General features: G+C 60.7%; 2 protein-coding genes across 19 annotated transcripts; one reads left to right on the top strand and one right to left on the bottom strand.

The window, feature by feature from the left end:
• The first annotated feature begins 714 nt into the window (after positions 1–714).
• On the top strand, positions 715–4,373 carry B4GAT1 (beta-1,4-glucuronyltransferase 1). Of its 2 annotated transcripts, XR_009490092.1 has the most exons (3): positions 715–2,910; positions 3,264–3,572; positions 3,624–4,373. XR_009490092.1 is itself a non-coding variant. In XM_059872376.1 (2 exons), the coding sequence occupies exons 1-2, from the start codon at positions 1,441–1,443 to the stop codon at positions 3,453–3,455; spliced, it is 1,662 nt and encodes a 553-aa protein (XP_059728359.1). In that variant the 5' UTR covers positions 804–1,440; the 3' UTR covers positions 3,456–4,373. The 2 variants fall into 2 exon arrangements, 1 of the variants encoding a protein (XP_059728359.1); XM_059872376.1 differs by having other exon boundaries at positions 804–2,910; positions 3,264–4,373.
• On the bottom strand, positions 4,338–23,276 carry AHNAK (AHNAK nucleoprotein). Of its 17 annotated transcripts, none has more exons than XR_009490087.1 (5): positions 23,108–23,276; positions 22,128–22,315; positions 6,030–21,664; positions 5,936–5,955; positions 4,338–5,896 (listed from the first exon to the last, which is right to left on the bottom strand). XR_009490087.1 is itself a non-coding variant. In XM_059872372.1 (4 exons), exons 1-3 carry the CDS (start codon positions 23,256–23,258, stop codon positions 6,119–6,121), a joined length of 15,885 nt encoding a protein of 5,294 aa, XP_059728355.1. In that variant the 5' UTR covers positions 23,259–23,276; the 3' UTR covers positions 4,338–5,973; positions 6,090–6,118. The 17 variants fall into 17 exon arrangements, 3 of the variants coding, with proteins under 3 accessions (XP_059728355.1, XP_059728356.1, XP_059728357.1); XR_009490091.1 differs by having other exon boundaries at positions 4,338–5,991; positions 6,030–17,758; positions 18,143–21,664; XR_009490081.1 differs by having other exon boundaries at positions 4,338–5,955; positions 5,992–21,664.
• Positions 23,277–23,950: the final 674 nt, after the last annotated feature.

The following is a 23,950-nucleotide window of genomic DNA, read 5'->3' as shown; positions in this document are numbered from 1 at the left end:
AGTGTCCCCCGAGGTCCCCGTGCCTGCGGCAGCTCCTTTGGGAGGGGGCGGCAATTTGGGGAGGGGGACAGAGGTGGGGGAGGGGGACATTGGGGACAACTCGGGGGTTTGGGGGGCACAAAAAGCTCGGGGGAGCTCCAGGGGAGGAGACAGGGGTCGGAATGAGCCGGAATTTGGGGGGATTTGGGGAGGATTTGGGGGGGATTTGGGGAAGATTTGGGGAGGATTTGGGGGGAATTTGGGGGGGATTTGGGGGAGATTTGAAGATTTGGGGAGGATTTGGGGAAGATTTGAGGGGATTTGGGGAAGATTTGGGGGGGATTTGGGGAGGATTTGGGGGAGATTTGGAAGATTTGGGGAGGATTTGGGGGTCCCGCCGGAGCCGCGAGGCCCCGCCCCCGGCTCGTAACCACGCCCACAACATCAAACCACGCCTCCCTAGCCACGAAACCGCGCCCACTCACGCAGCACGGGCTAATCTACATAACCCCGCCCCGTCTCGTTTGAGACCACGCCTCTCCGCCCCGCGCATGCGCAGCCCCTCCCGGCGCCGGCGCAGGGCGGTGAGTCCCGGAGTGGTCCCAGCGCCCCCGGACTGGGACCCGCGACCCCCGGAACCGCCCCCACCCCCCAAAGTGGGACCCGCGACCCCCGGAACCGCCCCCACCCCCCAAAGTGGGACCCGAGACCCCCGGAACCGCCCCCACCCCCGGACTGGGACCCGCGACCCCCGGAACCGCCCCCACCCCCTAAAGTGGGACCCGCGACCCCCGGAACCGCCCCCACCCCCGAACTGGGACCCGCGACCCCCGGAACCGCCCCCACCCCCCAGAGTGGGACCCGCGACCCCCGGAACCGCCCTCACCCCCCAAAGTGGGACCCGCGACCCCCGGAACCGCCCTCACCCCCCAAAGTGGGACCCGCGACCCCCGGAACCGCCCTCACCCCCCAAAGTGGGACCCGCGACCCCCGGAACCGCCCCCACCCCCTAAAGTGGGACCCGCGACCCCCGGAACCGCCCCCACCCCCCAGAGTGGGACCCGCGACCCCCGGAACCGCCCCCACCCCCTAAAGTGGGACCCGCGACCCCCGGAACCGCCCCCACCCCCCAAAGTGGGACCCGCGACCCCCGGAACCGCCCCCACCCCCCAAAGTGGGACCCGAGACCCCCGGACTGGGACCCGCGACCCCCGGAATTCTCCCAGCCCCGAACTGGTCCCAGTAACCCCGAACTGGTCCCAGTAACCCCGGACTGGTCCCAGTAAGCCCGGACTGGTCCCAGCATGCCGGACTGGTCCCGGCTCCGCGCCGGCCCCAGCGACCCCCGGAATTCTCCCAGTGCCCCCCAGTATCCCCCAGCACCCTCCCAGTGCCCCCTCTGACCCCTCCCAGTGCCCCCCAGTGCCCCCAGTCTCCCCCCCAGTGCCCCCGCAGCCCCCCATGACCCGGGCCCGGTTTTTGGGGGGCTGTGCCTGGCTGCTGGGGGGGCTGGCCCTGCTGCAGACCCTCTACCTGCGCTCGCTGCCCGCCCCGCGCCCCCCGCCCCGCGCCCCCCGCCCCCCCCGGGGGGTCCTGGACGCCTCGGGCTCCTTCCGGGTCTACTGGGACGTGCTGGGCGCCCCCCCGGGCTGGGCCCGCGCCCCCCGCCCCGAGCTGGTCCTGGCCACCCACGGGACCCCCGGGCGGGCGGCGGCGGCGCTGGGGCGGGGGTCCTGGGGGGGGCCGCTGTCCCTGGCGGTTTTTGGGGAGCCCCGGGGGGGGCTCCGGGAGCTGCTGCGGCTCCTGGGGGGGCCCTGCCGGGGGCTGCGGGGGCGCCTGAGGCTGCAGGTGGTGCAGGGGGCGGCGGGACCCCCGCCCAGGGTGCCGCCCCCCCAGAAAGACCCCCGAGAGCCCCCCGGGGGGTGCCGGGGGGCTCTGGCCAGGCTGGCGGCCGCCGACCCCCCCAGTTACACTCTGGGGGTGCCGTACCCCGGGAACCTGCTGAGGAACGTGGCCTGGCAGGGGGCGGCCGGGGGGGGGCCCGGGGCGCGACCCCCGCCCCAAGCCGGGGGGCGTTTCGTGCTCATGGTGGACGCGGACGTGGAGCCGAGCCCGGGGCTGCGCGAGGGGTTCCTGGAGCTGCTGCGGGGCGGGGGGCTGGACCCCCGGAACTGGGGCGGGGAGCCCCCAAACTGGGGGGGACAGGGGGGGATGGACCCCCGAAATGGGGGGGAACAGGACCCCAAAAACTGGGGGGCCCTGGGGGACCCCAGAGCTCCGGGGGCTTGGGGGGATTTGGGGAGCCCCAAAACTTTGGGGGCTCCCGGTGGGCTGGGGGTCCCCAACTCCTCGGGGGTCCCCCATGGCCTGAGTGACCCCGGTGTCCCCAACGCCCTGGGGGTCCCCAAGGTCCCGAAGAACCCCAAAAGTTCGTTGGGCCCCCAAGAGCCCAGGGGTCGCCAAGCCCCGAGTGACCCCAATCCTCTGAGTGACCCCAGTGTCCTGAGTGACCCCAACGCCCTGAGTGACCCCAATGCCCCGGGTGACCCCAACCCCTGGGGTGACCCCCACGCTCTCAGCGCCCCCCACCCCCCGGGCGGCCCCCCCTGGGCCCGCGCTCTCTTCGTGCTGCCGGCCTTCGAGCTGCGGGGGTCGCGCCGCCCCCCGGGCTCCAAGGCGGAGCTGCTGCGGCTCTGGGGGGCGGGGGTCGCCCGCCCCTTCTACGGGGGGCTCTGCCCCCGCTGCCAGGCCCCCACCGCCTTCGGCCGCTGGCGGGCGCTGCCCCCCGCCCCCCCGGGCCCCCCCCGGCTGCGCGTGGCCTACGAGGTGCCCTGGAGGGACCCCTGGGAGCCTTTCTTCGTGGCCCCCGCCCGCGGCGTGCCCCCCTTCGACGAGGGCTTCCTGCAGTACGGCTTCAACCGCATCAGCCAGGTGGGGCCGGGGGGCACGGGGGTCCTGGCGGCCTTGGGGGTCCTGGGGTGGCCACGGGGGCTGGGGGGGTCTGGGGGGGGGTCTCTGTGGGGTCTGGGGATGTTCTCGGGGGGACCATGGATGGGATAGGGGCCTGTGGGGGTCTCTGAGTCTCTGGGGGGGGGTCTGGGGGTGCTCTGGGGGGTCTGGGGGTGCTCCGGGGTCTCTGAGCGGTCCCTGTGTGTCCGGGAAGGGGTCTCTGGGGGGTCTCTGTGTGTCTGTGGGGGGTCTGGGGGTGCTCTGGGGGTCTCTGGGGGGTCTCTGTGTGTCCGGGGCTCCACGGGGTCTCTCCGTGACCCCCCGGTGCCCCCCAGGCCTGCGAGCTGCACGTGGCCGGGTTCCGTTTCGCGGTGCTGGACGGGGCCTTCGTCACCCACCGGGGCTGGAAGGAGCCGGGCGGGTTCCACGGGGGGCGCGAGGCCGAGCTGGGCCGCAACCGCCAGCGCTACCGGGCCTTCAAGGAGGGGCTGAGAGTGAGGTACCCCAACTCCGACCGGCGCTGCTGAACACCTGGGACCGCTGGGGATACACCTGAGCACGCCTGGGACAGCTGGGGACACCAGGGACAGCGCTGGGGAACCCCAGTGGACACCTTAGACACCGTGGAACCTCCCAATGGACACCTGGGGGCAGCTGAGGACACCTGGGGACAACTGCCACAGCTAGGGACACACCTGGGGACCCTCCATGGACACCTGGATGCCCCCTGGACATGGGGGTGACTGTCCCTCAGTAAATTTGGCCCCCTACCCATGATGCCTCTGTGTGGGTGATGTCACGGGAGCGTGGCGAGCAGCTGCTGGTACGGACCAGTAAGGCCCAGTCCGGACCAGTAAGGCCCAGCGCACGAGGCGGAGACCCTGCCCGGGTTGTTTACCACAGCAAACTACAGCTCCCAGCATGCATCGGCTGCCGGCATGGCCGAACTTCCGCCCCTACTTAAAAACCACAGCTCCCAGGATGCCTCGGAAATAACATGGCCGCCAAGCTGCTTCCGGTTTTGCCTCTAAATTTGAACTTCACTTCCCATCATGCATCGGAAGGACATGGCCGGAAGTGTTTGTCATTTATGGGACTCCAGCTCCCGTCATGCATCAGGGCAACATGGCCGACTTCCGGTCCGCCATTTCCTGACGGGGGAGGCGCAGCAGCGCCCCCTGGCGGGCGGGAGGCCCAAAGTGGGGCGGGGGGGGAATCCCAAATTTGGGAGTGGGAGGGGCCAAGGTGGGGGGAGGGGACCTGAAATTCGAGCTGGGGGGAGGGGACAGGATCCCAAATGTTTTTGGGGGGGGTTGTGACCCCCCAAGTCCAGCGGGAGGATCCGATTTGAGCGAAAAACCCCAAATTTGAGCCCAAAAAGCCCCAAAACGACCCAGAGTGCACCAAAGTCACGGTTAATAAACAAATTTTATTTGCGTTTTCCACCCCGGATTTTCTCCCGTTAATTGGCGTTAAAGTGCTGCAAAGGGAAAAGGTTTCTTCTGGTTTCTGAGGTTTTTTTTTTTTTTTTAATTATTTTTAAATTTTAAATTCAATTTATTTAAACTTCCCCCCAAAAAAAAATCCACAAAACTTTACCCCGGACGCTCCTGTTAAACTTTGGGGCTAAACGAGACGGAAACGGGCGAATGTGTCAAATTATTGTACAGGGGGTGTAACAAATACAACAAAACCAGCCACAAAACAGCTAAAAAAGGAAAATAAATGAAATAAATGAAATAAAATGAAATAAAATCAAACCAAACCCTGGGAGCAGCTCTGGGCTGGCTCCATCCCCCGGAGTCATCCGAGCTCGGGTCCCGAGCCGCGGCTGGAATGTCCCAGCTCGGGGCCTCGGCGCCGTCCCAGAGGTCACACTCGGCGCTGTCGGGCTGTTTGTAGGAATAAATCCACGGCTTCAGGGTATTTTTAATGATAACCCCACCTTTTTTGGTTTATTTTATTAATAAATCCATATATTTTGGTTATTTTATTCATAAACCCACAGGTCTGGTTTATTTTATTGATAAATCCAAATTTTTTTGGTTTGTTTTGAATGATAAACCCACGATTTTTGGTTTATTTTATTAATAAATCCATATATTTTGTTTTCTTTTATTAATAAATAGATGGTTTTGGTTAATTTTATTAATAAACCCATTTTTGGGAGTTTATTCTGCTCAATAAATCCACATTTTTTGAGCCTATTTCTTTGGCTATACCCATTTAATTTTATTTTTTAATAATTCCCCTTTTCTTTGGTTTACTTTCTTAACAGACCCATTTTTGCCCCTGTTAATTCTTTTATGCAATTTATTTTTATATTCATTTCCTCAATAAATCTTTTTTTAAATAGGTCCACATTTTTACTTTGGTTTTTTTAATAATTCCCCTTTATTTGGTTTCTTTTTTGGTAAATCCACATTTTTGCTTTGTTTTTTAATATGGTTTTGGGTTTGGTTCATTTTTTAATAAATCCACAGGTTGGGTTGGGTTTTTTTCAATAAAAAATCCGCAGTTTTGCTTTCGTTTCTTTCACAAACCAAAACAAGACCCCAAACTCTGAATAAATCCCAGCCGAACCTCCTGCCCCACAAAAAAAAAAAAAAAAAAAAAAAAAAAGAAAAAAAAAAAGTTAAAACTGAGGGGGAAAAAAAAAAAATTCCTTTCCACGAACCAAACACTGAAAATATTTTGGGAGGAGGAGGAAAAAACCAGGGACACAAAAATAAACCCCAATAAAAATATCAAAAAAAAAAAAAAAAAAAGATAAATTGGGAGAGAAGAAGTGAGAAGCTCTCGGCGGGGGGGAAGGGACCCCAAAATCCGGGGGGAGGGGGGACCCCCAGCCCCTCCCCCTCCCTCTGTACACGTGGGGGTCCCTGGGGGCAGGGCTATGTACAACCCCCCCGGGGGTCACTGCTTGACCACTCCAGGGGTCACTCATGGCCGGGTGGTCACTCATGGCCTGGTGGTCACTCATGGCCACCCAGGGGTCACTCATGGCCTCCAGGGGTCACTCATGGCCTGGTGGTCACTCATGGCCTGGTGGTCACTCATGACCTCCAGGGGTCACTCATGGCCGGGTGGTCACTCATGACCTCCAGGGGTCACTCATGACCTCCAGGGGTCACTCATGGCCTCCAGGGGTCACTCATGACCTCCAGGGGTCACTCATGGCCTCCAGGGGTCACTCCTTGCGTTTGGCCACGGCCAGCTCCAGCCCGGGCAGGCGGATCCCGGCGCGGGCGCCGCCCTCGGACGACGACGACGACGACGACAGCCGGGCGGCCGTGGGTGACCCCGGCGCCCCCGCGCCGTCCTCATGGCCGGCCGCCACCTCGTAGCAGCCCTTGGCCTTGGAGCCGATGCCCCCGAAGGTCCCGAATTTGCCCTTGGGCTGCCGGGCGCCGTCGGGCTCGGCCTCGCTGAAGGACGACGAGCGCGGCCGCGGCTTCTTGGCGCGGAACAGCGAGAACTTGGCCTTGGCCGCCGGCGCCTCGGCCTCCGGCTCGCCCTCGGCCGGGCCCAGGCTGCCCTTGGAGCTCTTGAGGTCGCCCTTGGAGCCGGACGTGGCCTCGGGGGACCCCGCGGCCCGGCCCTTCTGCTTGGAGAAGTTGAATTTGGGCATCTTGAGCTTGGATCTCTTCAGCCGCGCCTCGGCCTCGTCCGGCTCCGGCTCAGGGAAGTCGACGTCCACGCCGACCTCACGGCCCTTGGCCTCGGGCTCCGAGAAGACGAATTTGGGCATCCTCAGCTTGGGGAAGGACACCTTGACCTGGCCGCCCTCGGTGCCCGCCCTGGGGCACGAGGCCTGGAAGGTTCCGGAAGCGGCGCTGACCGACGGCGGCGTCGCCTCGACCCCACCTTTGACCTTGGGCCCCTTCACGTTGAGGTTCAACCCCGAGCCGGACACTTCCACGGCCGGAGCCTCCAGGTGGACGCCGATCCCTCCGTGAGGGGCTTCCACGCTGACCTTTGACCCTTTGATGTCGCCGGCCACGTCCACGTTTGGTCCTTTCAGCCTCAGGTCAGCGTCCGGCAAGGAGAATTTCGGCCCTTTCAGCTCCACCTCGGGGCCTTCCAGGCCCAGACTGGAGCCCTTCAGCCCCCCCTTGGCCTGGGGGCCCTCCAGAGTGACCCCCGCGTCCCCTCCGTCCACGCCGGGGCTGGAGATGCTGAACTGGGGCAGCTTCAGCGAGGGCAGCTTGATGGTGCCCCCCAGGATTTCGAAGCCGGCGTCGTCCGCCGACCCCTGGGGGGATTTGACACCGACGTCTCCTTTCAACTTTGGTCCTTTCGTGTTGACATCCAAATCCAGGCCGGAGACGTCCAGCGAGGGCCCCTGGAGGTCCAGGCTGGCCCCCGGGGACTGGACGGAGCAGGGGACGCCCCCCTGGACCTCCAGAGTTGGGGTCTTCACCGTGGGCAGCTTCACCTTCCCCCCAAGGCCGCCGAGGTCCAGGGCGAGGCCGGGCCCTTCCGCGGAGCCCGAAATGTCCAAATCTCCCTTTAATTTTGGTCCTTTCAGGTTCCCCTCCAACTCAGCTCTGGAGATCTGGGGCCCTTTGAGCTTCACGTCCACCTCCGAGCCCACGTCCGGCATTTCCAGCCCCAAACCCACTTTCCCCCCCTTGGGCCATCCCACGTTCACCTCGGGACCTTCCAGTTGTGCTCCGCCCACGCCGACTTCACCTTTCACTTTTGGTCCTTTCACGCCGACGTCGACGTCGATGCTGGGGGGGCCCTTCAGCTCCCCCCCGATTTTCACGTCCCCCGCGCCCACCTGGACCCCGGGGAGTTTCACTTTGGGGCTTTTCAGGTTCACCTCGGGACCTTCCACGTCCGCGCTGAGGTCACCCTTGACCTCCAGATCGCCCTCGGCCTTCGGGACGCCCAGCGAGGCCTCCCCGCGGGATTTGTGCGATTTCAGGTCGAATTCGACGTCGGGAAAGGAGATCTTCCCAAACATGGGCTTCTTGCCCTTGGGGGACTTCACGGCGGCGCCGCCCCCCACGGTGACGTCGGGGACGGCGGCGCCGAGCTCCGCGTCAAGCTCGGCCCCCGCCGCGGTGACGTCGAACGCCCCCTTCTTCCCCTTCACTTTGGGGCCGCTCATGTGGATTTTGGGCATCTTGAACTTGCTCTTCTTGCCCTTGGCGGACAGGTGGGCCTCGGGGGACTCCACGTTCAGCTCCGCCTCAGGTAAGTCCACCTCTGCCTTGGGGCTTTTCATTGCGAACCCAAATTTGGACTTTTTAAACTTGGGAGCTTTGATGTTGGCTTCTGGGACCTCAACATTCACGTCAGGACATTCAACGTCAACCTCAGGGCCTTTGACCCCGAATTCTGGGCCTTTGAGGTCGACCTCGGGGCCCTTCAGGTGAGCTTCCACCTTCGGGGTGGAAATGTCAAAGCCGCCCTTGGTTTTGTGGCCTTTCAGGTTCAAGTCTATCTCGGGCATGGAGATTTTGGGGACGTTCACGTGCATTTCTGGCATTTTCAGTTTAGGGCCTTTCACTTTGCCCTCCAGACCTTCAACGTTGACCTCTGGCAGGCTGAGATCGACTTTGGGGCCAGACAGATCCAGTTCGGCCTTTGGCAAGTTCACATCCACGTCGGGACCTTCCCCCTTCAAGCCAAATTTGGGCATTTTCATTTTGGGCATCTTCACTTTCCCCTCCAGACCATCGACGTCGACCGCCGGGCCCTCGATGTCCACTCTGGGGGCTTTGATGTCCACCTCGGGGCCCTTCAGACCCCCCTCGAGCCTGGGGCCATGCAGGTCAGCGTCACCTTTGACCTTCAGGCCCTTCAGGTTCAGGTCGATGTCGGGCATGGAGATCTGGGGGGTCTTGACGTGCATCTGGGGCATCTTGACCTTGGGCCCTTCCAGGGTCACGTCCGGTGCCTCAATGTCCACTCTGGGGCCCTTGAGGTCGACATCCGGGCACTGCAGGTTCCCCTCCACCTTGGGGACAGAGACGTCGATGTCACCCTTGACCTTGGGGCCCTTCAGGTTGAAATCAACGTCGGGCATGGAGATTTTGGGGGCCTTGATGTGCATCTCGGGCATCTTGAACTTGGGCCCTTTGATCTTCCCCTCTGGCCCCTCCAGCTCCACATCAGGCAGATCAACATTGACTTTGGGGCCTTTGATGTCAATTTCAGGACCTTTCAGGTCTCCTTCAACTTTGGGAAGAGAAACATCAACGTCCCCCTTCAGTTTGGGGCCCTTCAGGTTGAAATCGACGTCGGGCATGGAGATCTTGGGGGCCTTGATGTGCATCTCGGGCATGGAAACCTTGGGCCCTTTGACTTTCGCGTCCACGCTCAGCTCAGGAGCCTCCAGGTCCACGCTGGGGCCCGAGATGGCCACGTCACCCCTGGGGAGGGTCAGGTCCGCGTCCACCGCGTCCCCTTTGAACCCCGGCATGGAGAATTTGGGCATCTTGAACTTGGGCAGTTTGAACTTGCCCTCGGGGCTGTCGATGGCCACCTCGGGGGCGGTGACGCCGACCTCGGGACCTTTCAGCTCTCCCTCCACGCTGGGCAGGGACACGTCCAGGTCACCTTTGAGCTTGGGGCCCTTCAGGTTCAGGTCCAGGTCGGGCATGGAGATCTTGGGGGCCTTGATGTGCATCTCGGGCATCTTGAACTTGGGACCCTTCACCTTCCCCTCGGGCAGGTCAATGTCCACCTCTGGCCCTTCAATGTCCACCTTGGGGCCAGACACATCCAGGTCTCCTTTTGGGAGGTTCACGTCCACCTCGGGACCTTCTACTTTGGGCCCAGAAAAGCCAAATTTGGGCATCTTGAACTTGGGCATTTTAATTTTTCCTTCAGGGCCGTGAATGTCCACGTCGGGTGCCTCAATGTCCACTTTGGGGCCCTTGAGATCGATTTCGGGGCCCTTCAGGTCACCCTCCACCTTGGGGACAGAGACATCGATGTCGCCCTTGACCTTGGGGCCCTTCAGGCTGAAGTCAACGTCGGGCATGGAGATCTTGGGGGCCTTGATGTGCATCTCGGGCATCTTGAACTTGGGGCCTTTGATCTTCCCCTCTGGCCCTTCCAGCTCCACATCGGGGAGATCCACATCGACTTTGGGGCCCTTGATGTCGATGTCTGGGGCTTTCAGGTCCCCTTCCACTTTGGGAAGGGAAACATCAACGTCCCCTTTTAATTTGGGGCCTTTGAGATTGAGGTCGATGTCGGGCATGGAGATCTTGGGGGTCTTAAAATGCATCTCGGGCATCTTGAACTTGGGACCCTTCACCTTCCCCTCTGGCAGCTCCACATCCACCTCTGGCCCTTCAATGTCCACCTTGGGGCCGGACACGTCCAGGTCTCCTTTTGGCAGGTTCACGTCCACCTCGGGGCCTTCTCCCTTCAGCCCAAATTTGGGCATCTTGAACTTGGGCATCTTGAATTTCCCCTCTGGACCATGGATGTCCACGTCTGGCACATCAATGTCCACTTTGGGGCCTTTGATGTCCAGTTCGGGGCCCTTCAGGTCACCCTCCAGCTTTGGAGCAGAAACATCGATGTCACCCTTGACCTTGGGGCCCTTCAGGCTGAAGTCAACATCAGGCATGGAGATCTTGGGGGCCTTGATGTGCATCTCGGGCATCTTGAACTTGGGCCCTTTGATCTTCCCCTCAGGCGCCTCCAGCTCCACATCGGGGAGATCAACATCGACTTTGGGGCCTTTGATGTCAATTTCGGGACCTTTCAGGTCCCCTTCCACACTGGGGACAGAGACATCGACATCTCCCTTTAATTTGGGGCCCTTCAGGTTGAGGTCGATGTCGGGCATGGAGATCTTGGGGGCCTTGATGTGCATCTCAGGCATCTTGAACTTGGGGCCCTTGATCTTCCCTTCGGGGCCCTCGATTTGAACATCTGGGGCAGAAACATCGAATTCAGGGCCTTTCACGTCCACCTTTGGCCCTTTGAGTTCTCCTTCCACGCTCGGCAGGGACACGTCCACGTCTCCCTTCACTTTGGGGCCCTTCAGGTTCAGATCAAAGTCGGGCATGGAGATTTTGGGGGCCTTGATGTGCATCTCGGGCATCTTGAACTTGGGCCCTTTGATCTTCCCCTCTGGCCCCTCCAGCTCCACATCGGGGAGATCAACATCGACTTTGGGGCCTTTGATGTCAATTTCAGGACCTTTCAGGTCTCCTTCCACTTTAGGAAGGGAAACGTCGACATCGCCCTTGACCTTGGGGCCCTTGAGATTCAAATCGATGTCGGGCATGGAGATCTTGGGGGTCTTAAAATGCATCTCGGGCATCTTGAACTTGGGCCCTTTGATCTTCCCCTCTGGGCCCTCAATGTCCACCTCTGGCCCTTCAACGTCCACCTTGGGGCAGGACACGTCCAGGTCTCCTTTCGGGAGGTTCACGTCCACCTCGGGGCCTTCTCCCTTCAGCCCAAATTTGGGCATCTTGAACTTGGGCATCTTGAATTTCCCCTCAGGGCCGTGAATGTCCACGTCTGGCACATCAATGTCCACTTTGGGGCCCTTGATGTCCAGTTCGGGGCCCTTCAGGTCACCCTCCAGCTTTGGAGCAGAAACATCGATGTCGCCCTTGACCTTGGGGCCTTTGAGGTTGAAATCAACGTCGGGCATGGAGATCTTGGGGGCCTTGATGTGCATCTCGGGCATCTTGAACTTGGGCCCTTTGATCTTCCCCTCTGGGCCCTCCAGGTCCACCTCTGGCCCTTCAATGTCCACCTTGGGGCCTTTGACGTCGACGCCCGGCAAGCTCAGGTCCCCTTCGATTTTTGGTGCGGACAGATCGACGTCCACCCCCCCTTTGACCTTGGGACCTTTCAGGCTGAGGTCCAGCTCCGGCATGGACAGGTTGGGAGCTTTGATGTTCATCTCGGGCATTTTGAATTTGGGGCCCTTGATTTTCCCCTTCGGCCCTTCGACGTCGGGAACGTCCACGTCCACCTTGGGTCCCCTCAGGTCCACCTGGGGCAGGGACACGTCCGCGTCCCCCTTCACCTTGGGGCCCTTCAGGTTGAGGTCGATGTCAGGCATGGAGATCTTGGGGGCTTTGATGTTCATCTCGGGCATCTTGAACTTGGGGCCTTTGATCTTCCCCTCCGGCCCCTCAATGTCCACCTCTGGCCCTTCAATGTCCACCTTAGGACCGGACATGTCCAGTTCTCCTGAGGGCAGGTTCACGTCCACCTCTGGCCCCTCCCCTTTAAACCCAGGAACACCAAATTTGGGCATTTTGAACTTGGGCATTTTGATTTTCCCCTCCGGGCCGTGAACGTCCACGTCAGGGGCCTCGATGTCGACCTTGGGGCCCTTGATGTCCACCTCAGGACCCTTCAGCTCCCCTTCCAGTTTGGGGGCGGACAGGTCAAACTCCCCCTTCATTTTGTGCCCCTTCAGGTTCAGCTCCACGTCCGGCATCGAGACTTTGGGTGAAGAAATGTTCAGAAAAGGCATTTTGAATTTGGAGCCCTTGGATTTTCCCTGCACGTCCAAATCTGGAGCCTGGACCTCGACTTTCGGGCCGGACAGTTCCACCTCAGGTTTTTTAACCTTCACATCCACCTCGGGGCTTTGAACTTTTGGGCCAGAAAAGCCAAACTTGGGAAGTTTAAACCTGGACTTTTTAGCTTTTCCTTCCAGGTCAACTTTCGGCCCCTCCAGCTCGAGCTCCGGCCCCTTGATGTCCACTCTGGGGCCTTTCAGCTCGCCCTCCACCTTGGGAAGAGAAGCATCGAGGTCACCTTTCACTTTGGGGCCCTTCAGGTTCAGGTCGATGTCGGGCATGGAGATCTTGGGCACGTTGAACTGCAGCTCCGGCTTCTTCAACTTGGGGCCCTTCAGTTTCCCCTCGGGGCCTTCGAGGTCCAGCTCGGGGACAGAAACATCGACTTTTGGACCCGAAACGTTGACCTCGGCTTCGGGGAGGTTCACGTCCACCTCGGGGCCTTCCACTTTGGGCCCAGAAAAGCCGAATTTGGGCATCTTGAACTTGGGCATTTTGATTTTCCCTTCTGGGCCGTGAATGTCCACGTCGGGTGCCTCAATGTCCACTTTGGGGCCTTTGATGTCCAGTTCAGGGCCCTTCAGGTCACCCTCCAATTTAGGGACAGAGACGTCGATGTCACCCTTGACCTTGGGGCCCTTCAGGCTGAAGTCAACGTCAGGCATGGAGAACTTGGGGGCCTTGATGTGCATCTCGGGCATCTTGAACTTGGGACCTTTGATCTTCCCCTCGGGCCCTTCCAGCTCCACATCGGGGAGGTCCACATCGACTTTGGGGCCTTTCATGTCGATGTCTGGGGCTTTCAGCTCTCCCTCGAGTTTGGGAACAGAAACATCAACGTCCCCCTTCAGTTTGGGGCCTTTCAGGTTGAAATCAACGTCGGGCATGGAGATCTTGGGGGCCTTGATGTGCATCTCGGGCATCTTGAACTTGGGACCCTTCACCTTCCCCTCTGGCAGCTCCACATCCACCTCTGGCCCTTCAATGTCCACCTTGGGGCCGGACACATCCAGGTCTCCTTTTGGGAGGTTCACGTCCACCTCGGGGCCTTCTGCCTTGACCCCGGGCATCCCAAATTTGGGCATCTTGAACTTGGGCATCTTGAATTTCCCCTCAGGGCCGTGAATGTCCACATCAGGTGCCTCAATGTCCACTTTGGGGCCCTTGAGATCCAGTTCTGGGCCCTTCAGGTCACCCTCCACCTTGGGGACAGAGACATCGATGTCACCCTTGATTTTGGGGCCCTTCAGGTTGAAATCAACATCAGGCATGGAGATTTTGGGGGCCTTGATGTGCATCTCGGGCATCTTGAACTTGGGCCCTTTGATCTTCCCCTCTGGCCCTTCCAGCTCCACATCGGGGAGGTCCACATCGACTTTGGGGCCTTTGATGTCGATGTCTGGGCCCTTCAGGTCACCCTCGAGTTTGGGAACAGAAACATCAACGTCCCCCTTCAGTTTGGGGCCTTTCAGGTTGAAATCAACGTCAGGCATGGAGATCTTGGGGGCCTTGATGTGCATCTCGGGCATCTTGAACTTGGGACCCTTCACCTTCCCCTCTGGCAGCTCCACGTCCACCTCTGGCCCTTCAATGTCCACCTTGGGGCCGGACACGTCCAGGTCTCCTTTTGGGAGGTTCACATCCACCTCGGGGCCTTCTCCCTTCAGCCCAAATTTGGGCATCTTGAACTTGGGGAACTTTATTTTTCCTTCTGGGCCGTGAATGTCCACGTCAGGCGCTTCAATGTCCACTTTGGGGCCCTTGATGTCCAGTTCGGGGCCCTTCAGGTCACCCTCCAGCTTTGGAAGGGACACGTCCACGTCGCCCTTGACCTTGGGGCCTTTGAAGCCGAAGTCGACGTCGGGCATGGAGAACTTGGGGGCCTTGATGTGCATCTCGGGCATCTTGAACTTGGGCCCTTTGATCTTCCCCTCTGGCCCTTCCAGCTCCACATCGGGGAGGTCCACATCGACTTTGGGGCCTTTGATGTCCAGTTCTGGGCCCTTGAGATCCCCTTCCACTTTGGGAAGGGAAACATCGACATCGCCCTTGACCTTGGGGGCCTTCAGGTTCAGGTCAATGTCGGGCATGGAGATCTTGGGGGTCTTAAAATGCATCTCGGGCATCTTGAACTTGGGCCCTTTGATCTTCCCCTCTGGGCCCTCAATGTCCACACTCGGCATCTCAACGTCCACCTTGGGGCAGGACACGTCCAGGTCTCCTTTTGGGAGGTTCACGTCCACCTCGGGGCCTTCTCCCTTCAGCCCAAATTTGGGCATCTTGAACTTGGGCATCTTGAATTTCCCCTCTGGACCATGGATGTCCACGTCTGGCACATCAATGTCCACTTTGGGGCCCTTGATGTCCAGTTCGGGGCCCTTCAGGTCACCCTCCAGCTTTGGAGCAGAAACATCGATGTCGCCCTTGATTTTGGGGCCTTTGAGGTTGAAATCAATGTCGGGCATGGAGATCTTGGGGGCCTTGATGTGCATCTCGGGCATCTTGAACTTGGGCCCTTTGATCTTCCCCTCAGGACACTCCAACTCAACGTCGGGGAGCTCCACATTGGCTTTGGGGCCTTTGATGTCCATGTCTGGGGCTTTCAGGTCTCCCTCCAGCTTTGGGACAGAGACATCGACGTCCCCCTTCAGTTTGGGGCCCTTCAGGTTGAGGTCGATGTCGGGCATGGAGATCTTGGGGGCCTTGATGTGCATCTCGGGCATCTTGAACTTGGGGCCCTTCAGTTTCCCCTCAGGACACTCCAGCTCAACGTCGGGGAGGTCGACATCAACTTTGGGGCCCTTGATGTCCAATTCAGGGCCCTTCAGGTCACCCTCCATCTTTGGAGCAGAGACATCGATGTCCCCCTTGACTTTGGGGCCCTTGAGGTTCAGATCAAAGTCAGGCATGGAGATCTTGGGGGCCTTGAAGTGCATCTCGGGCATCTTGAACTTGGGCCCTTTGATCTTCCCCTCAGGACACTCCAGCTCCACGTCGGGAACCTCCACGTCCACTTTTGGACCTTTCAGTGACACCTCTGGCCCCTTCAGGTCCCCTTCGAGCTTCGGCACGGACACATCGATGTCCCCCTTGACCTTGGGGCCCTTCAGGTTGAGATCAAAGTCGGGCATGGAGATCTTGGGGGCCTTGAAGTGCATCTCGGGCATCTTGAACTTGGGGCCCTTCACCTTCCCCTCTGGGAGATCAATGTCCACGTCGGGAGCTTCGATGTCCACCTTGGGACCTTTGATGTCCACATCTGGGCCCTTCAGGTCCCCTTCCAGTTTTGGGGCAGAAATGTCCAAATCCCCCTTCAGTTTGGGCCCTTTCAGGTTGAGGTCGATGTCTGGCATGGAGATCTTGGGGGTTTTGAAGTGCATCTCGGGCATCTTGAACTTGGGACCTTTGATCTTCCCCTCGGGACACTCCAGGTCGACGTCGGGCAGATCCACATCGACCTTGGGGCCTTTGATGTCGACGTCGGGGGCCTTCAAATCTCCCTCAATTTTTGGGACAGACACGTCCACGTCTCCCTTCACTTTGGGGCCTTTCAGGTTGAGATCAAAGTCGGGCATGGAGATCTTGGGGGCCTTGATGTGCATCTCGGGCATCTTGAACTTGGGCCCTTTGATCTTCCCCTTAGGGCCCTCCAGTTCAATGTCAGGGACATCCACGTCCACTTTGGGTCCTTTCAACTCCAGATCCGGCACTTTCACGTCACCTTCTATTTTTGGGGCAGACACGCCCACGTCTCCCTTCACTTTGGGACCTTTCAGGTTCAGGTCGACATCAGGCAGAGAAAACTTGGGTGCCTTGATGTTCATCTCGGGCATCTTGATCTTGGGTCCCTTCCACTTCCCCTCGGGACCTTCAATGTCCACCTCAGGAACGTCCACATCCAACTTCGGACCTTTAATGTTCACATCCGGACCTTTCAGGTCGCCCTCCAACTTGGGGACGGAGACATCGACATCCCCCTTCACTTTGGGGCCCTTCAGGTTCAGGTCGATGTCAGGCATGGAGATCTTGGGGGTCTTAAAATGCATCTCGGGCATCTTGAACTTGGGACCCTTCACCTTCCCCTCGGGCAGCTCCACGTCCACCTCTGGCCCCTCAACGTCCACCTTGGGGCCGGACACGTCCAGGTCTCCTTTTGGGAGGTTCACGTCCACCTCGGGGCCTTCTCCCTTCAGCCCAAATTTGGGCATCTTGAACTTGGGCATCTTGAATTTCCCCTCAGGGCCGTGAATGTCCACGTCAGGCGCTTCAATGTCCACTTTGGGGCCCTTGATGTCCAGTTCGGGGCCCTTCAGGTCACCCTCCAGCTTTGGAAGGGACACGTCCACATCGCCCTTGACCTTGGGGCCTTTGAGGTTGAAATCAACGTCGGGCATGGAGATCTTGGGGGCCTTGATGTGCATCTCGGGCATCTTGAACTTGGGACCCTTCACCTTCCCCTCGGGCAGCTCCACGTCCACCTCTGGCCCTTCAATGTCCACCTTGGGGCCGGACACGTCCAGGTCTCCTTTTGGGAGGTTCACGTCCACCTCGGGGCCTTCTGCCTTGACCCCGGGCATCCCAAATTTGGGCATCTTGAACTTGGGCATCTTGAATTTCCCCTCAGGGCCGTGAATGTCCACATCAGGTGCCTCAATGTCCACTTTGGGGCCCTTGACATCCAGTTCTGGGCCCTTCAGGTCACCTTCCAACTTGGGGACAGAGACATCCACACCCCCCTTGACCTTGGGGCCCTTGAGATTCAAATCGATGTCAGGCATGGAGATCTTGGGGGCTTTGATATTCATCTCGGGCATCTTGAACTTGGGACCTTTGATCTTCCCCTCTGGGCCCTCAATGTCCACCTCTGGCCCTTCAACGTCCACCTTGGGGCAGGACACGTCCAGGTCTCCTTTTGGGAGGTTCACGTCCACCTCGGGGGCTTCTCCCTTCAGCCCAAATTTGGGCATCTTGAACTTGGGCATGGTGAATTTTCCTTCAGGGCCATGAATGTCCACATTGGGGGTCTCAATGTCCACTTTGGGGGCCTGGAGGTCAATTTCGGGGCCCTTCAGGTCACCCTCCAGCTTTGGAAGGGAAACGTCCACATCCCCCTTCACTTTGGGGCCTTTGAGGTTGAAATCAACGTCGGGCATGGAGATCTTGGGGGCCTTGATGTGCATCTCAGGCATCTTGAACTTGGGGCCCTTCACCTTCCCCTCGGGCAGCTCCACGTCCACCTCTGGCCCTTCAACGTCCACTTTGGGGCAGGACACATCCAGGTCTCCTTTTGGGAGGTTCACGTCCACCTCGGGGCCTTCTGCCTTGACCCCGGGCATCCCAAATTTGGGCATCTTGAACTTGGGCATCTTGAATTTCCCCTCAGGGCCGTGAATGTCCACATCAGGTGCCTCAATGTCCACTTTGGGGCCCTTGATGTCAATTTCAGGACCTTTCAGGTCACCCTCGAGTTTGGGGACAGAGACATCGACATCTCCCTTCAGTTTTGGGCCCTTGAGATTCAAATCGATGTCGGGCATGGAGATCTTGGGGGTCTTAAAATGCATCTCGGGCATCTTGAACTTGGGACCCTTCACCTTCCCCTCTGGGCCCTCAATGTCCACCTCTGGCCCTTCAATGTCCAACTTGGGGCCAGACACGTCCAGGTCTCCTTTTGGGAGGTTCACGTCCACCTCGGGGCCTTCTCCCTTCAGCCCAAATTTGGGCATCTTGAACTTGGGCATCTTGAATTTCCCCTCAGGGCCGTGGATGTCCACATCGGGTGCCTCAATGTCCACTTTGGGGCCCTTGATGTCCAGTTCGGGGCCCTTCAGGTCACCCTCCAGCTTTGGAAGGGACACGTCCACGTCGCCCCTGACCTTGGGGCCCTTCAGGTTGATGTCCACGTCGGGCATGGAGATCTTCTGGGTCTTGATGTGCATCTCGGGCATCTTGAACTTGGGCCCTTTGATCTTCCCCTCGGGCCCCTCCAAATCCACGCTGGGCACCTCAACGTCCACTTCCGGCCCTTTAACTTCCACTTCTGGAGCTTTCCATTCCCCTTCCACCTTGGGGAGGGACACGTCCACATCTCCCTTCACCTTGGGTCCCTTCAGGTTCAGGTCCACGTCCGGCATCGAGATTTTGGGGGATTTGATGTTGAGTTTCGGCATCCGGAATTTGGGACCTTTCCATTTCCCTTCCGCTCCTCCAACGTCCACCTCTGGACCCTCAACGTCCACCTCCGGCCCGGAGACGTCCACCTCTCCTTTGGGCAGGGCCACGTCCACCTCAGGCCCCTCCATTTTGGGCCCGGACACGTTGAAATGAGGCAATTTCAGTTTGGGCATTTTCAGTCTGGCCTCTGGACCCTCCAGGTGGACGTCCGGGACCTCCACGTCCACCTTCGGCCCCTTGATGTCGCCTTCCACCTTGGGGAGGGACACGTCCACCTCTCCCTTCACTTTGTGTCCCTTCAGGTTCAAATCCACGTCCGGCATCGAGATTTTGGGGGATTTGATGTTGAGTTTTGGCATCTTGAATTTGGGGCCTTTCATCTTCCCTTCTGGACACTCCAAGTCCACCTCGGGCACGTCCACATCCACCTTGGGACCTTCCACATCCACCTTGGGACCTTCCACATCCACCTTGGGACCTTCCACATCCACCTTGGGGCCTTTCACGTCGATTTTCGGGCCCTTCAGCCCAGAAATTCCAATGTCCCCTTTCAGTTTCGGGGCCTTCAGGCCCAGATCCACGTCAGGCATGGAGAGTTTTGGGGTCTGAACGTTGAGTTCGGGCATTTTGAACTTGAGGCCTTTCCCTTTGACCTCTGGCCCTGCCACATCCACACCAGGGACATCAATGTCCACCCTGGGGGCAGAAATGTCCACTTTGGGGGCAGAAATGTCCACTTTGGGGGCAGAAACGTCCACCTCCCCCTTGGGGAGCGCCACCTCCAGGTCGGGGCTCTCTCCCTTCACCCCAAATTTGGGCATTTTCATCTTGGGGAACTTCAGTTTGCCCTCGGGCCCTTGGATGTCCAAATCTGGGCCTTCAACCTCGACTTTGGGGCCTTTGATGTCCAGCCCGGGGCTCTTCAGCTCCCCTTCCAGTTTTGGGGTGGAAACGTCCAAATCTGCCTTGACTTTGGGCCCTCTGAGGTTCAGGTCGATGTCGGGCATGGAGATCTGGGGGGTTTTGATGCCCACCTCGGGCACCTTCACCTTGGGGCCCTTCAGGTCCACGCCGGGGACCTCGACGGCAACGCCGGGACCCGAAACGTCCACTCCGCCCTTGGGAAGGGTCACCTCCACGCTGGGGGTCTCTCCCTTCACCCCAAATTTGGGCATTTTCATCTTGGGGAACTTCAGTTTGCCCTCGGGGCCTTGGATGTCCAAATCTGGCCCTTCAACCTCGACTTTGGGGCCCTTGATGTCCAGCTCGGGGCCCTTCACACCCGGCACGGACACGTCCAGGTCGCCGCTGGCCTTGGCGCCGTTCAGGGTCAGCTCGACGCCCGGCACGGAGACTTTGGGGGCCTGGATGTCCAAACTCGGCGCCTCAACGTCCACCTTGGGGCCGGACACCTCCATGCCGCCCTTCGGGAGGTTCACGTCCAGCTCGGGACCTTCTGCTTTCACCCCGGGCATCCCAAATTTGGGCATTTTGAACTTGGGCATCTTGAATTTCCCCTCGGGGCCCTGCACCTCCACTTCGGGCCCTTCAACGTCCACCTTGGGGCCCTTGATGTCCACGCTGGGGACGCTGACGTCCACCTTGGGGCAGGAGACGTCCACCCCCCCTTTGGGAAGGGTCACCTCGACGCTGGGGCTCTCTCCCTTCACCCCAAATTTGGGCATTTTCAGCTTGGGGAACCTCAGTTTCCCCTCGGGCCCCTGGATCTCCATTTCTGGGCTCCCAACCTCGACTTTGGGGCCTTTGATGTCCAGCCCGGGGCTCTTCAGCTCCCCTTCCAGTTTTGGGGCAGAAATGTCCAGATTTCCCTTCCCTCCGGGCCCTTTGAGGCTCAGGTCGACGTCGGGCGCGGACATCTGGGGGGTCTTGATGCCCACCTCGGGCACCTTCACCGCGGGGCCCTTGATGTCCACCCCGGGCACCTCCACCCCAGGTTGGGGCCCTTTAAGGTCCAGCTGGGGCCCCCTCAATCCGGCCCCCACGCTCGGCACGGACACGTCCACTCCTCCCTTCAGCCCCTTCACGTCCACGTCCACCTCCACGCCCTTCAGGCCACCCCCTGGCCCGGCCACGTCCACCTGGGGACCCTTCAGGTCCACCTGGAGTCCTTTGGGGTCCCCTTCCCCTCTGGGGCCCCTCAGGTTCAGGTTCACATCCGACAGTGAAATTTGGGGCGTTTCCACCTTCTTGAAGGTGGGGCCTTTCCATTCTCCTTCCAGGGCCACCTCGGGGCAGGCCACGCCCTTGGGGACGGCCACGCCCTTGGGGACATCCACGGCGGCGCCGCCGTCACCCTGGGCGGTGAATTTGGGGAAGGTCAAGTGCGGGATTTTGATTTTCCCCTTGGCGCCGTCCGGGGCTGGGATCTCCACGCTGGGGACATCCAGTGGAGGGGAGGGGACCTTGGTGGCCCCTTTGACCGCCACGTCCACCTGCGGCACCTGCGGGGCTTTGCCGGACGGGGCCCAAATGTCCGGCGCGGGCGAGCAGGTGACGTCCGCCCCCACGCCCACCTGCGGGGCCGCAGCTTCGCCACCGGCCTGGAACCCAAATTTGGGGATTTTTAACGTCGGGATCTTGATTTTCCCCACGTCCACGGGCGGCGAGGAGCCGCCGACCTCTCCGTGGGGACACGGAGCCCCGCCGGACACGTGGAGTGACCCGTCCAGCTCTCCAAACTGTCCGTTGGCCTCGACCCGGGGCGACCCTGGCAAGGCTGCGGAGCCCTTCCAGCCCGGCAGGGATTTTCCAGTTTCTCCAGCAGGAATCTGGCTCAGGTGAAGCCCCTCAGGTGTCCCGGGCAGGTGCCCCGGCCCCGCGTGGACGTCGGCGCCGCCGATGAGGCCGAGGTCGCCGTCGTGGCTGGTGACGTCCACGGTGTAGGCGGTGACCCTGCGGGTGACCGTGATGGTTCTGCTCTGCGTCCCCCCGGCCTCGGCCTCCGGGCCCTCCTCGGACTTGAGCCGCGGTTTGATCTTGGTGGTGTAGATGCGCCGGTACTCCTCGTCATCGCCGCTCTGCGGGGACACGGTGAGGGCGGGACGCGGCTGCCCCCGTGCCCGTCCTCTTCCTCATCCCCATCTCCATCCTCATCCCTGTCCCCATCGCCATCCTCTTCCTCATCCCTGTCCCCATCGCCATTCCCATCTTATCCTCTTCCTCATCCTCCCCCATCCTCATCTCATCCTCATCCCTGTCCCCATCCCCATCCTCATCCTCTTCCCCATCTTCATCTCATCTTCATCCTCATCCCTGTCCCCATCCCCATCCTCATCCTCTTCCCCATCCTCATCTCATCTTCATCCTCATCCCCATCCTCCCCACCACTCTCGTCCTCATCCTCATCATCCTCATCCCCATCCCCACCCTTATCTTCATCCCCATCCCCATTCTCCTCCTCCTCATCCTCCCCACATTTTCCTCCCCCTTGCATCACCCTCCTCCTCCTTCCTCCTCCTCCTCCTCCTCCTCCTCACTCACCAGCATGACCTCAGGGCTGCCGGGCACCGTGTCCAGCTGCCCGTGGCCGTGGGGGGCGGTGGGCGAGCGGTCGCCGCGGCGCTGCAGCCGCAGCCCCAGCGTGTGCTGCCCCATGCTCTGCAGCAGCTGCGCCGCCTCCCCCGACTGCAGCTTGTCAAAGTAGACGGTGGCGCTGACGATCTGATCCCCTGGGGACGGGGACAGCCAGCTCAGGGCTCTGCGGGGTGGGGGGACACCGGGAGGGACCCCCTGTGCCCACCCGAGTGACCGCGGGGTCGTCAGAGGAGGCAGAGGCTCCTGAGGTGCCACCAAAATGGACCAAAAGTCCCACTTTGAGCCCCAAAACCCTCAGGGAAGAACCCCCCTGTCCCCAGCTGGGTGACTGCGGGGTCATTTCCCACAGGCATGGAAAAATCAACACCCCAAGTGCCACCAGGATGGATGAAAAAGCCCCAAAAATCCCATTTTAACCCCAAACCCTCGGGGGGGGGCAGGATTTGGACCCCCAGCACTTGAACCGTGGGGACACCACCCAGGGGGACAGGGACAGGAGCTCCTGAGGTGCCACCAGGATGTCCCCAAGTCCCCAAAAATCCCATTTTAACCCCAAACCCTCGGGGGGGGGCAGGATTTGGACCCCCAGCACTTGAACCGTGGGGACACCACCCAGGGGGACAGGGACAGGAGCTCCTGAGGTGCCACCAGGATGTCCCAAACCCCCAAAACTCCAATTTTAACCCCCAAACCCTCAAGATTTGGATCCCCAGCACTGGAGCTGTGGGGTCAGAAGCTCCTGAGATGCCACCAGGATGTCCCCAAGCCCCCAAAAATCCCATTTTAACCCCAAACCCTCGGGGGGGGGCAGGATTTGGACCCCCAGCACTTGAACCACGGGGTCACCACCCACGGGGACAGGGACAGGAGCCCCTGAGGTGCCAGCAGGCCGACGCAGGGCGGCCCGGAGCGCCAGGTGTGCCCACCTTCCTGCACCACGCCCATACGGGCGGCGGGCGAGTTCTGCTGCACGCGGCGCACGAAGACGCCGTCGTCGGTCTGGGCGATGGTGATGCCGTGGGAGCCGCTGCCCTGCCAGTTGGGCAGGAGGATCTCCCGCGTCTCCTCGGGCTCCATCTGCGCCAGGACAGGTCGGGGGCAGGGGTCAGGGTGGGGCTGGACACAGCCGGGGGTCAGCAGGGATGGACACGGGGTCAGCAGGGATGGACACGGGGCTGGACACGGGGTCAGGGGTCAGGGTGGGGCTGGACACAGCCGGGGGTCAGCAGGGATGGACACGGGGTCAGGGGTCAGCAGGGATGGACACGGGGTCAGACATGGGGTCAGGGGTCAGGGTGGGGCTGGACACAGGGTCAGGGGTCAGCAGGGCTGGACACCGGGCTGGGGGTCAAGGGGAGGGGCTGGACACTGGGTGTGGGGTCACTGTGGGGCTGGACATGGCTGGGGGTCAGGGTGGGGCTGGGCACGGGGTCAGGGGTCAGGGTGGGGCTGGAGACGGAGCGAAGGAGTGGACACCGGGCTGGGGGTCAAGGGGAGGGGCTGGACACCGGACACCGGGTCTGCGGGGGGACACGGGTGTGGGGTCAGGGCAGAGGCCGGACCCTGGGTCTGGGGGTCCGGAGGAGGGGCCGGAGCGGCCCCGCTGACCTTGGCGGGGGTCCCGGTGCCGGTCCCGGCCGGATCCACCCCAGGAATCCTCGGCCCTCGCTCGGGAACCTCGCGGCGGCTCCGGTGTCACCTCCCGGCCTGGAGGGGACAGCGGGGACACGGTGGGACACGGGGGGACACCCCCGGAACACCCCCGGGAC

The sequence above is a fragment of the Haemorhous mexicanus genome, chromosome 35 (assembly GCF_027477595.1).
Source record: "Haemorhous mexicanus isolate bHaeMex1 chromosome 35, bHaeMex1.pri, whole genome shotgun sequence".
Lineage (NCBI taxonomy): Eukaryota > Metazoa > Chordata > Aves > Passeriformes > Fringillidae > Haemorhous > Haemorhous mexicanus.
This window is presented reverse-complemented; position numbering and strand designations above follow the sequence as displayed.

Excerpts from the sequence above, each read along its gene's own strand:
- B4GAT1 (XM_059872376.1), top strand. The coding sequence starts at position 1,441 with ATGACCCGGGCCCGGTTTTTGGGGGGCTGTGCCTGGCTGCTGGGGGGG. Across the intron at positions 2,911-3,263 it reads GCTTCAACCGCATCAGCCAG|GCCTGCGAGCTGCACGTGGC; the intron begins GTGGGGCCGGGG and ends GGTGCCCCCCAG.
- AHNAK (XM_059872372.1), bottom strand. The coding sequence starts at position 23,258 with ATGGAGCCCGAGGAGACGCGGGAGATCCTCCTGCCCAACTGGCAGGGC. Across the intron at positions 22,316-23,107 it reads TATGGGCGTGGTGCAGGAAG|GGGATCAGATCGTCAGCGCC; the intron begins GTGGGCACACCT and ends CCCCGTCCCCAG. Across the intron at positions 21,665-22,127 it reads GCAGCCCTGAGGTCATGCTG|AGCGGCGATGACGAGGAGTA; the intron begins GTGAGTGAGGAG and ends GTGTCCCCGCAG.